The 13,515-nt window shown below is 44.1% G+C and overlaps 1 protein-coding gene across 2 annotated transcripts in view; it reads left to right on the top strand.

The window, feature by feature from the left end:
- IPO11 (importin 11) overlaps positions 1-13,234 on the top strand; it is a 114,969-nt gene extending 101,735 nt beyond the window's left edge. For both annotated transcript variants that reach the window (XM_049795341.1, XM_049795342.1), the window contains one exon: positions 12,911-13,234. In XM_049795341.1, coding sequence (XP_049651298.1) covers positions 12,911-13,075 — 165 coding nt within the window. In that variant the 3' untranslated portion in view covers positions 13,076-13,234. The remainder of the gene's footprint in view (positions 1-12,910) is intronic.
- Positions 13,235-13,515: the final 281 nt, after the last annotated feature.

The following is a 13,515-nucleotide window of genomic DNA, read 5'->3' as shown; positions in this document are numbered from 1 at the left end:
GAGGGTCTAGATATTTTTCTTTGATCTATCCCTTTATCATGTCATTGGTACCTCTCTTTATTATTATGCAAAGCTCATAATTACTAAAGAGAGTTTTAGCTAGAACAGTGCTTTATAAGTTTATGATAATTTTATGTAATTGACATTTCCAGATACTGCTGTATTTTAGTCTCATAGCAAATATATTGAGGAAAATGTAAACAGGTGGAGAGTGATTCATGACCTTGCATTGCACATAGTGTCGTCACCTTAGGTGACTTATATATGCCCTTAATATATGTTTTTAAGAACTCCAGAATCATTGTTCAAAAAGGGAGTTAAGCATTTTCAAGTCACATTTGAAACTGTGGAGAGGAAAAGTGAAGTATTTTCCAGTAAAAAATCTATCTTATTTAAACCTGAATTATCCATGCTGGTACATCTTTTAGATGATGCTTATATGTAACCATAGAAGGCTTGGGAGTTTGTTTTTTTTTTTTAACCACAGTATGGGCAGAAACTAGATGAATTGTGACTTTATATCTTCAGGAAAATAAAGAAATGAGTTAGTGTAATAAGCAAAATTATCAAGTGTTATGTAATAATGTGGTTTACTAAAAGTAATACTTTCACTTCATTGTTTGGCATATAATTTGTCCTTATACATTTAATCTACAACTTAGCCACAGATATAATGCGAGTCCCACTGAAATCTGTTAAAAAGCTTTGATATTAGGAGCCTTTCCTATCGTCTGGCTCCCATTTCATAATCACTATTAAAAGTAAAGGATACACTCCCTCCTTTAAATTATTTTTCCAGTCTTTCCCAGAGGCTCACAGTTACAAGATACTAACCATCATGGTAAATATGTATAATTTTTTGTCCCACATTCTTGCTCCCTCTTCAGTTTAAGACACTGAAGAGAATCTCTCAAGTCCTGGAAAACTTTTCAATAATTTAATTCAGATATCACCAACACAGTTACCTGTTGTTGCATTATAATGCCATTCCTTTGGCTTGTATTATTGCTTGTAGTGAGTGATTAGATCACTGTTTTAGTACAGAACAATATATAACTGTTTACTGAAAACAGTGTAATTTTTTTGACTGTTGTCTAAAAATATTGAGGAAAGATCCACCTAACAAACATTGGTTCAAACAACTGATAATTCTGCAGAATGCCATTGATGCTGGCAAGCGGAGTTTGGAGGGATGGGAAATGGTTGTTTTGTAAAACCTCTGTATCATTTTTCTGATTGAAACTGCTGTTCACAACCAGTGAGGTGGAAGATTAGCTTTGTGAGTCCAGCCCCAAGATAGGCACATGTGTCCAGTTTCAAGATCAATTTATAAAGTAACTACATTCAAAAGCTAGTCAAATCAGGTTTTCACTGAGCAGTGTAACGCACATTTCAATGGTGTGTGTTTCCTTGCCAAACTTCTGCTTCCTGTCTGTGGCTGTTTTGACTAAGAAGCTGTTTCAATTTTCTCAAGTTTGTTTTTTTTTAAAACTGGAAAGTAGGTGTGTTTTGCTCTTATCAGAATCAGGAGCATTTCAATTAAAAAAACCCTCTGGCCACACACCTAGGAACTCAGCATACATACTTACATTCAAAAGTATGGTCCCTGACCCAGTGTTTACAGACTAAGTAGCCAGTCTTAATATTGATATGGTTGTGTTCCGTGCTGGACTGATGTTGGATGCTCAGCGCTTAGCAAGCTTGAGACTCAATTTTCAAGAGGGTGATTTTTCCTCCAAAAACCAAATAGAATAATCTGAAAACATCTTATGGGTCCTGTCTTAAACCACATACTATTTTAATTTTGTCATAACGAAAATACAGTGAGTAAAGAACAGTGCTTACTGTTATTCTAAACTTAGGATTTTGCTTGCTTACTCAGCTAAGACTGCAGCTGATTGTCTAATATTGTTGACAAACTAATTATACCAAGCTATTTAATTTGTTTTGTTAGTTCTGAATACAAGTTCCAAAAATGTAGAGTGAAAGGAAAGCAAATTTGTTGTTGTTACAGGAATCTCTTTAATTTACTCAAAATATTTTTGACATGACTAACTGAATGAAAGCAAATACGTGTATTAACTGTTTATTTAACTCTGAAGACTCTAAAGTCTCATTTGGCTCACAGGCACTGGATGCTGCTTCTAGCAGCAAGCATTAGTCATTCTACAAAAGTCCCTACTGGCTTACAGTGCTGCAGCTTTGAACTGTGAGGGATAGCTTTATGCTTGTTGCAATAAACTAAGCAGCGTTTTTGTATAGGGTTTGCATGGCAAGGGTTTGGTAACAGGGGGGCTGCACGGGTGGCTTCTGTGAGAAGCTGTTAGAAGCTCCCCCTGGGTCTGACAGAGCCAATGCCAGCCGGCTCTAAGATGGACTAGCTGCTGGCCAAGGCCGAGCCCATCAGCGATGGTGGTAGTGCCTCTGGGATCACATATTTAAGAAAGAGTGAAAACTGCTGTGCAACAGCAGCTGGGAGAGAGGAGTGAGAATATGTGAGAGAAAAGGCCCTGCAGACCCCCAGGTCAGTGAAGAAGAAGGAGGAGGAGGAGGAGGAGGAGATGCTCCAGGCGCCAGAGCAGAGATTCCCCTGCAGCCCGTGGGGAAGACCATGGTGAGGCAGGCTGTCCCCCTGCAGCCCGTGGGGGACCCCACGCCGGAGCAGGTGGGTGCCCGAAGGAGGCTGTGACCCCGTGGGAACCCTGCGCTGGAGCAGGCTCCTGGCAGGACCTGTGGATCTGTGGAGAGAGGAGCCCATGCTGGAGCAGGTTTTCTGGCAGGACTTGTGACCCCATGGGGGACCCACGCTGGAGCAGTGTGCTCCTGAAGGACTGCACACCGTGGAAAGGACCCACGCTGGAGCAGTTTGTGAAGAACTGCAGCCCATGGGAAGGACCCACGTTGGAGAAGTTCGTGGAGGACTCTCTCCCATGGGAGGGACCCCACGCTGGAGCAGGGGAAGAGTGAGGAGTCCTCCCCCTGAGGAGGAAGGAGCGGCAGAGACAATGTGTGATGAACTGACCACAACCCCCATTCCTCGTCCCCCTGCACTGCTGGTGGGGAGGAGGTAGAGAAAATTGGGAGTGGAGTTGAGCCTGGGAAGGAGGGAGGGGTGGGGCAAGGTGGTTATAGGATTTGGTTTTTATTTCTCATTACCCTACTCTGATTTGATTGGTAATAAATTAAGCTAATTTCCCCAAGCTGAGTCTGTTCTGCCTGTGATAGTAATTTGTGAGTGATCTCTCCTTGTCCTTATCTCAACACACAAGCTTTTCCCTCCCCTGTCCAGCTGAGGAGGGGAGTGATAGAGGGGCTTTAGTGGGTACCTGGCATCCAGCCAGGGTTGACCCACCACAGTTTCATACAATTTCTTGCTTGTCCTGATAGAACGTATGTTGGTAAATAGGCAGCAGAAGTGTGTCAGTTACTTTCCTTTGTAATGTAAAGACTACATATAAACAGCTTCACTGAAGTTTTATGAGAAAGAAAATGTGGAATCACAATACTTCTAGAATCATAGTAATTACATACCAAAGTTGCAGTGCATATGATAGCCTATTCCTGTAATTCCCAGCATTGAGCAAATCTGGCAGCTCCATTAGGAATAAAAAAGTATTAACTTTGAATTCTGTAATGTACTAAGTTTTGTCATCTTCTTCACTTTGGTTGTTTTTTCGAGATTAATTACTTCTCAGTAATATTGCAGAGATGATTCAGAGGATTATTTGGAAACCCATCGCCACCTGCCATGAGGCAGGTGCTAGAGGGTTAGCACCTCTAAGAGATGCAAGAGAGCCTCTCTATTATAAGAGATGACAGAGATAACTCAGACTTGAAGTTCCAGCAAGCTTTGCATACGAGCAAGGATTCAAACCCTTTATTTTCAAAACAATGCAGCACTTCTGTTCATAATTTGAAAACCACCGTTGGGGTGCTAGAACAGCATTGCACACACACTGGTATTCTAGTAGCTTGGTAAAATTGGGAAAAAAATTGGGCTTAACTTGAGGCTTATTAGTGAGCATGGACATATGAGAAATGACAGGTTTATTTACCATGGACTTAAGTCTGGTTTTCTTTATTTCTTTTTCATTTGTTTGGTTTTGCGGTTTTTTTAGGTATGAGGAGAATAAAATTTGTAATATGAAATTGCTGGTTAGATGAATTTGTCTTGGTAGATGTCCTGGGTTCAGCTGGGATAGAGTTAATTTTTACAGGAACCTGGGAGGTGGGGGCATAGCCGGGGCAGCTGACCTGAACTAGCCAAGGAGCTATTCCATACCGTGTGACATCCTGCCCAGTATATAACTGGGGAGCGGGCCGGGGGGTGCTCTCTGTTTTCGGTGGGGGAAGTGGCGGAGCGTCGGGTCCCGGGTGGTGAGCAGTGCCACTGTGCATCACTCGTTTTGTATACTTTTTTTTTTTCATTAGTGCCGTTGTTGTTGTTGTAATCTCTTTTGTGTTTGTCCCAGTAAACTGCCTTTATCTCAACCCTCGAGGTTCCAGTTTCTTTTTCTTTTTTTCTCTCCTCCGTCTCCTCCCCATCCCACCGGAGGGGGGCGGAGGAGTGAGCGAGCGGCTGCCTGGTCCTTTGTTACCGGCCGGGCTGAAACCACGACAGTCCTTTTTGGCGCCCAACGTGGGGCAGAAGGGTTGAGATAACGACAGATCTGGCCAGAGCGTGTTGAAACAAATTTGCCAAACGCATTTCTTAGATATATAGATGTTAGTCACAATGTTGTTTCATTTGTTTACATGGTGGCGTTTTGTAAGCTCTTATATGCTCTATGTATTGCCTGTAGTTGCGTATCTCATCTCTGGTAGAGTGATTGGGATTATCATTTTGCTGTACTGGGCAATGTCGACTTATGAAATGATTACATCACTGGTCATGAGGTTAAGCTGGTATCTGTATGAGGCAGTGATAATATTTCCATACTTTGGGCGCCTTCTGTCGGATTTTATTGGTAATTACACCCAATCCATGGGGAAATTAGGGGGGGATACCTCCCCCCGTCCGTTCACCTCCCTTTTCTCCTTCCGACTAATTACAACAGCTTTTGAGAATTTTGAATATCCTTGGGATGCGCAAGCCAGTGTGCTGTTAGTGCTATGCCTCCTGAATATGTTTCAGGTCTTCTTTAGGGCTACAAAAAGGCTCTTTAAGAGTACCACTCAGAGATCTCCCCCAAAGCTGGATATTCATGGGTGGCACGGCATGTGGGAGCATATGGGCAAGTATCTAGAGAACTTCTCACCGCCAGTGACTTGGAAGTTCACTCCCGAACAACTACAGAACCCTTATGAAGTGACAGAATATTTGAAAGAAAAATGCTGTGGCTATTCCAAAGACATACAACTCGCTGCACTGTGCTGGGCCCTGGCCAGTATCTACCAAACACTGCTTGATATTATGCAGCACCCTCGGGGGGAAAAGGGGGAAAAGATGGAAAACAGGACAACATGTACCGTGGCTACCCAAACCCTGACAACAGACACCATGGCTGCCCCTACCCCGACAACAAGCACCGTGGCTGCCCCTACCACGACAACAGGTACCATGACTACCCCTACCCCGGTGACAGACACTGCAGCTGAACCAGAGAACCAGCCTGTGCCAGTATCAGTCGCCCCTGTACAGAAAAAGAAACACACAAAGAAATCAGTTTGCTTAGCGAGAGATGAAGATGAACCAGGGTCATCGCGAGAACAGGAGGTAGAGGCAGAACCTGAAATAATTACCCGATCTCTATCCATGAGTGAGTTGCGTGACATGCGAAAAGATTTTAGCCGCCACCCAGGTGAGCACATTGTTACCTGGCTGCTCCGATGCTGGGATAGCGGGGCTAGTAGTGTGGAATTAGAGGGTAAGTAAGCCAAGCAGTTGGGATCTCTGTCTAGGGAAGGGGGCATCGACAAGGCGATTGGGAGAAAAACACAAGTCCTCAGCCTCTGGAGGCAACTTCTTTTAGGTGTAAAGATACCCCTTCAGGGATGAAGTTACATGTCACCAAGGCAAGTGGACCACCATGGAGAGAGGTATCCAGTACCTGAGAGAATTGGCCGTGCTGGAGGTGATTTACAATGATCCAGAAAATGCGCAGTCACCCACAGATCCAGATGAAGTCCAATGCACACAACCCATGTGGCAGAAGTTTCTACGAAGTGCACCACCAACCTATGCCAACTCATTGGCAGTAATGTCCTGGAGAGAAGGCTATGGACAAATGGTGGATGAATTGGCTGTCCAACTCCGGCAATACGAAGGGAGTCTCTCTTCCTCCCTACGGGCCTGTGTCTCAGCTGTAGAGGAGTTGTCCCGAGAGTTCCAGCAGTTCAAAGTGGATCTGTCCTCCTCACCTGTACAGGCCCGCATCGCAGTTATTGGGAGTAAGCGTTCCTCTGCCCAAGAGAGAGGAGAGAGAAAGTACACTCGACGGGCTAACCTGTGGTTTTACCTGCGTGACCATGGAGAGGACATGAGGAAGTGGGATGGAAAACCCACTTCAGTCTTGGATGCACGGGTACAGGAGTTGCGAGAAAAAGCAACCAGAAAAGAGAATTCTTCTTGGAAAACTGCTGCTCCAGTTTCCCGTGAGCAGTCCCCCAGACGCAGTAGATGGGCTGATCTCATTTCTGATCCCCTTGAAGGGACTTCTGATTTACGTGTGCAGAAAGTGAGTAATGGATATTCTAACCAGGATTAGAGGGGCCCTGCCTCCAGCCAGGTGGAGGAGAGGGACAACCGAGTCTACTGGACAGTGTGGATTCGATGGCCTGGCACATCAGACCCACAGGAATATGAGGCTCTAGTGGACACTGGTGCACAATGTACCCTAATGCCATCTAGTTATAAAGGGGCAGAATCCATCTGTATCTCTGGTGTGACAGGGGGATCCCAAGAGCTAACCGTATTGGAAGCTGAAATGAGTCTAACCGGGAATGAGTGGCATAAACACCCCATTGCGACTGGCCCAGAGGCCCTGTGCATCCTTGGTATAGATTATCTCAGGAGGGGGTATTTCAAGGACCCAAAAGGGTACCGTTGGGCCTTTGGTATAGCTGCATTGGAGACGGAGGAGATTGAACAGCTGTCTACCCTGCCGGGTCTCTCCCAAGACCCTTCGGTTGTGGGGTTGCTGAAGGTTGAAGAACAACAGGTGCCAATTGCTACCACGACGGTGCACCGGCGACAATATCGCACCAACCGAGACTCCCTGATGCCAATCCATAAGCTGATTTGCCAACTGGAGAGCCAAGGAGTGATCAGCAAGACTCACTCACCCTTTAATAGTCCCATATGGCCTGTGCAGAAATCCAGTGGGGAATGGCGACTAACAGTAGATTATCGTGGGCTGAATGAAGTCACGCCACCGCTGAGCGCTGCTGTGCCAGATATGTTAGAGCTTCAATATGAACTGGAATCAAAGGCAGCTAAGTGGTATGCCAGAATTGACATTGCTAATGCATTTTTCTCCATTCCTTTGGCAGCGGAGTGCAGGCCTCAGTTTGCTTTCACTTGGAGGGGCGTCCAGTACACCTGGAATCGACTGCCCCAGGGGTGGAAACACAGCCCCACCATTTGTCATGGACTGATCCAGGCTGCACTAGAAAAAGGTGAAGCTCCAGAGCACCTGCAATATATTGATGACATCATCGTATGGGGCAACACAGCAGAAGAAGTTTTTGAGAAAGGGAAGAAAATAATCCAAATCCTTTTGAAGGCTGGTTTTGCCATAAAAGAAAGTAAGGTCAAGGGACCTGCGCAGGAGATCCAGTTCTTAGGAGTAAAATGGCAAGATGGGCGTCGTCAGATCCCTGTGGACGTCATCAACAAAATAGCAGCTATGTCCTCACCGACTAATAAAAAGGAAACACAGGCTTTCTTAGGTGTTGTGGGTTTTTGGAGAATGCATATTCCAAATTACAGTCAAATTGTAAGCCCTCTCTTCCAAGTTACTCGGAAGAAGAACGATTTTAAATGGGGGCCTGAGCAACGACAAGCCTTTGAACAGATTAAGCAGGAGATTGTTCACGCAGTAGCTCTTGGGCCAGTCCGGACAGGACAAGATATTAAAAATATGCTCTACACTGCAGCTGGGGAGAATGGCCCTACCTGGAGCCTTTGGCAGAAAGCACCTGGGGAGACCCGTGGCCGACCTCTGGGGTTTTGGAGTCGGGGATATCGAGGATCCGAGGCTCGCTATACTCCAACTGAAAAAGAGATCTTGGCAGCATATGAAGGAGTTCGATCTGCCTCAGAAGTGGTTGGTACTGAAACACAGCTCTTCTTAGCACCCCGACTGCCAGTGCTGGGCTGGATGTTCAAAGGGAAAGTTTCCTCTACGCATCACGCGACTGACACCACATGGAGTAAGTGGATCGCACTGATCACACAGCGAGCTCGCATAGGAAACCCCAGTCGCCCAGGAATGTTAGAAGTGATCACGGACTGGCCAGAAGGCAAAGATTTTGGAATGTCGCCAGAGAAAGAGGTGACACGGGCTGAAGAAGCCCCACTGTATAATAAACTGCCAGAAAATGAGAGGCAATATGCCCTGTTCACTGATGGGTCCTGTCGCATTGTGGGAACACATCGAAGGTGGAAGGCTGCTGTATGGAGTCCTACACGACTAGTCGCAGAAACTGCTGAAGGAGAAGGTGAATCGAGTCAGTTTGCAGAGGTGAAAGCCATCCAGCTAGCGTTAGACATTGCTGAAAGAGAAAAGTGGCCAGTGCTCTATCTCTATACTGACTCATGGATGGTGGCAAATGCCCTATGGGGGTGGCTACAGCAATGGAAGAAGGGCAATTAGCGCAGAGGTAAACCCATCTGGGCTGCCGCACTGTGGCAAGATATCGCTGTTCGGATAGAGAAGCTAGTGGTAAAAGTACGTCACGTAGATGCTCATGTACCCAAGAGTCGAGCCACTGAAGAACATCAAAACAACCACCAGGCAGATCAGGCCGCCAGGATTGAAGTGTCTCAGGTGGACCTGGACTGGCAACATAGGGGTGAGCTATTTATGGCTCAGTGGGCCCACGATACCTCAGGCCATCAGGGAAGAGATGCAACATATAGATGGGCTCGAGATCGAGGGGTGGACTTGACTATGGACACTATCGCACAGGTCATCCATGAATGTGAAACATGTGCTGCAATTAAGCAAGCCAAGCGGCAAAAACCCCTGTCGCATGGAGGGCGATGGCTGAAATATAAACAGTGGGAGGCCTGGCAGATTGACTATATCACACTCCCACGAACACGCCAAGGCAAGTGCCATGTGCTTACAATGGTGGAAGCAACCACTGGGTGGCTGGAAACCTACCCTGTGTCCCATGCCACTGCCCAGAACACTATCCTGGGCCTTGAAGAGAAAATTTTATGGCAACACGGCACCCCAGAAAGAATCGAGTCAGACAACGGGACTCGCTTCCGAAACAACCTCGTAGACACCTGGGCCAAAGAACATGGCACTGAGTGAGTGTATCACATCCCTTATCACGCACCAGCCTCCGGAAAAATTGAACGGTACAATGGACTGCTGAAAACTACATTGAGAGCGATGGGGGGTGGAACTTTCAAGCATTGAGATACACATTTAACAAAAGCCACCTGGTTAGTTAATACTAGAGGATCCGCCAATCGGGCTGGCCCCGCCCAACCAAGAGTTCCACATACTGTAGAAGGGGATAAAGTCCCTGTAGTGCGCATGAGGAGTATGTTAGGAAAGACAGTCTGGGTTAGTCCTCCCTCAAGCAGAAGCAAACCCATTCAAGGGGTTGTTTTTGCTCAAGGACCTGGGTACACCTGGTGGATGATGCAGAAGTACAGGGAAATTCGATGTGTACCTCAGGGAGATTTGATTTTGGGAGAGAATAGCCAGTGAATTGGGCTGTATGATATTTAACTGCTAAATAACCTGCCAATGCATGTCATTGTATCTATAGTGTCTGTATGCCATATCAAGGGTATTATTGTGAGAATTATCCAAATGACTACAGGATGGACTTTTGAAACTGAGCCAAGTACAGCAGCGATAGAACTTGAACTGGCACCCAGTGATTTCCTCAAGATCAACATCTTCGACCTGCAGACCAAGGGCATGAGTTGCACCAAATGTACTAGCCACAAGTTCCAGAGGCAGCGTACAACAACCCAACATCTCACACCATCTCTCTCTTATCCTGAAGGACTGTTACAACAGATAGAGCCCCAAAATCGATGGACACATTAGAGGGATAGCCCATAGGCTAAAGGAACACCGTGTGTGTGTGTGCGAGGTCAGGGGGTGGAGTCCATATACTTATATATAAGACAAGGAAAGTTGTAGTGGTTGATTGGAAAAAAAATGTAAGATCTGGGCATGATGTAGATGGTATAGAATAAGGGGTGGATAATGTCCTGGGTTCAGCTGGGATAGAGTTAACTTTTACAGGAACCTGGGAGGTGGGGGCATAGCCGGGGCAGCTGACCTGAACTAGCCAAGGAGCTATTCCATACCGTGTGACATCCTGCCCAGTATATAAATGGGGAGCGGGCCGGGGGGTGCTCTCTGTTTTCGGTGGGGGAAGTGGCGGAGCGTCGGGTCCCGGGTGGTGAGCAGTGCCACTGTGCATCACTCTTTTTGTATACTTTTTTTCATTAGTGCCGTTGTTGTTGTAATCTCTTTGTGTTTGTCCCAGTAAACTGCCTTTATCTCAACCCTCGAGGTTCCAGTTTCTTTTTCTTTTTTTTCTCTCCTCCGTCTCCTCCCCATCCCACCGGAGGGGGGCGGAGGAGTGAGCGAGCGGCTGCGTGGTCCTTTGTTACCGGCCGGGCTGAAACCACGACAGTAGAATGGAAAGAAAAATTACCTGAAGCTGATGTTTTTAAGCAAATTGTTCTGACTTCCCGTTCTGAGTGCTTTAACAAGAGTTTATTATAGGGTTACATAAATCATATGGTTAACTAAATATGTAGATTAATTGGTTTGTGGGTTAAAAGGTTGTTAAAGAATGACTTTTTGGCCGTGCTTCCCAAGGTGACTTTGTAGTCACCATCATCTTTGTAGCCATTCATCTAGTTGCTGCTGTGTCAGGGTCACTGGGAGGAGAACACTTGTCTAAGGCAATTTTAATACCTGTTTTCTGTGCAGAATTCCCTACAGTAATTCTATACATGACTGTTTAGACCTATGAATTTACTGAAACAAACTAAGGAGAAATGTGTTATATGTCCCAAATTAAAGTTGTTGGTTAACAAAGGCATATTGTTCAGAAACTAGTAGGTTCTTTGCTTGGCAAGACAGTTGGGTTTTTTTACTCTGTAGGTTGTGCTTATGCTGTTACAATAGGATTTCACTGACCTTGGCAAATCTTGATTAGAGTAGCTGTAGTTTAGAAATTTTTAGAAATCTGTTTGTATTCTAGTGACCACATTTATTAAGAAGAATTAATACAGAACACTAAACTATTATTGCAATTACTCCCCTTTTCAAAAGAGTGTAATGCTAGGATTAAGTAACAAAAAGATTGTATTTTACCTTTGAAATGTAAAATAGCTGGATAGTTGGATGGTGAAGGATCTAAGGCTAAAAAGCCAATATTAGGAACACTGAGGGAACGATTAAGACGTTTACAATATGAAAGGTGGGGTGACCACAATAAGAAAGAAGAGCTTGAAAGCACTAATGGAAAAGGCTAAAAAGCAGCCTACTTTGTCACTGGGGTGCTTCATAAGAAATAAGACTAACTTCTCTTTTGTGGCAATTGCAGTGTTTTCGGATGTTTTATTCTGTCTCATATTTATGTGGCTGTTTCAATCTGTATTTCCCCCTCATTTAGGCATAACGTTATTTAATAAATAAGTAAATTATCTTAAGGTTTAATGTCTTCCAATCCATCTTAAAATTGAAGTATTTCTTTTTTTGTATCATGCCAAAAGAGTAGTTGTGCAAGTTTAATATGCCTTATTTTTGGAAATAGTAGGGTATTACAAGCTCAGAAGTCTCCTATTTCAGTGGGCTTTGAGATCTAGCATTATATTCTGTTTCCTGACCCTCCAGCACAAATAGTAGTGTGTTTCTGATACTAAGATGAACAGATCAGGTCTGCGGTAATTGCCCATTTATTTCAACATCGTACTTCTTCGGATGTGGCAAGCTCCAGGTGTCCCCATGTCCCATCCTGTTTCATCCAGCCTGATGGACAGAGGGACAAATGCTGCATAACTGTCCGTGTCCTTAGCCTTCCCACACTTGTCTTGTGATACTGAAATTAAGAATAGGTCATGTCAATGTAGCCACTTTGTTTACCTCTTTTTGCTTTCATTAAGAAGCAGTTAACGTGTGGAAAATAATCACAAATTCTCTGTCCTTCCCTGCCCAAAAGAAAATTGTATAACCCAGTTGGACTAATGAGGTTGTACAGGTACTACTACTGAAGAAGTATGTATTCTTTACACATTTGGACTTTATGCATTTATTTTAGCTGTTGTTTGTCATATAATCTAAACTAGTTCAACTTTTCCAGTGTTTTGTTTCCTTACTAATAAAATATAACTGACCATAGTTCATGCCATCTCTAAAGTGCTTATCATGGTAACATCTGATGTGTCTTAAGAGTTATGGGAAGCTCATTCAGCAGTAATTAACAAACAGCTTTGAAATTGTTTTATCTTCTAGAAGGGTGAAATCTTACAGCAGGCTGGGTCCATGATTTGAGACTGTTTCAAATGGTTTTAAACTGATACTTGCTTTTGATAGTAATTAATTTGATCTTTGCTTTACAGGAGCTTTTCCTCTTGTTTCTAAACTAAGTACAAAGAAAAGCAGATTTCTTTCTTGAGCTGAGGATATAAAAGAGATGAGTAAGTCGCAGAGTATTTTTAGTGCATTATTATATATTTTTCTCTTACATGTTTCCACAGCTTGCACTGAAGGACCCTGTACACACTGTGTCATTGCAGCAGTTCATCTATGAGAAGCTAAAGGCACAGCAGGAATTACTTGGAGAACAAGGTTTTCAGGCACTTATGGAAACCGTGGATACAGAAATAGTTGCACAACTACAAGAATTTTTACAAGGCTTTTAAATAACCAGAAGCGAGATTTTTTATGTCCAATTTCCCTTTCAAAAAAAAAAGGAGAGAACTCTAGTCTTCCATCTTGTAAGGAAGAGCCTACTGAAAGCTCAAAATAACTTGGGTTAAAAAAATAAATAAGTTTCTGTTGTGGCTATTAAACTAACTTTGGTAACGCTTTATGTTATTTTTTTAATAATTTACTTACGGTTTTATCGTCAGAGTAACACTTCCGTGATTCATAACATGGTATATGTAGTCCTAGATAGTACCACTTTCTTGGTACCATTACTGGCTTTTTGGTTCACAAGGCTTTGTCATAAACTGAGAGGTCTGAAGGAACTTAGTAATGTATATTAATGAGAAGTGTCTATTAATCCAGCAGTATAATTCACCAGCAGTATAATTCAGTATCAGGAGCTGCTTGTCTTGATACTGTTTACCTATAAACT

Source organism: Accipiter gentilis, chromosome Z (assembly GCF_929443795.1).
Source record: "Accipiter gentilis chromosome Z, bAccGen1.1, whole genome shotgun sequence".
In the NCBI taxonomy this organism is placed as follows: domain Eukaryota; kingdom Metazoa; phylum Chordata; class Aves; order Accipitriformes; family Accipitridae; genus Astur; species Astur gentilis.
The sequence above is the reverse complement of the archived record's forward strand: the minus strand, read 5'-3'. Positions and strand labels throughout refer to the sequence as shown.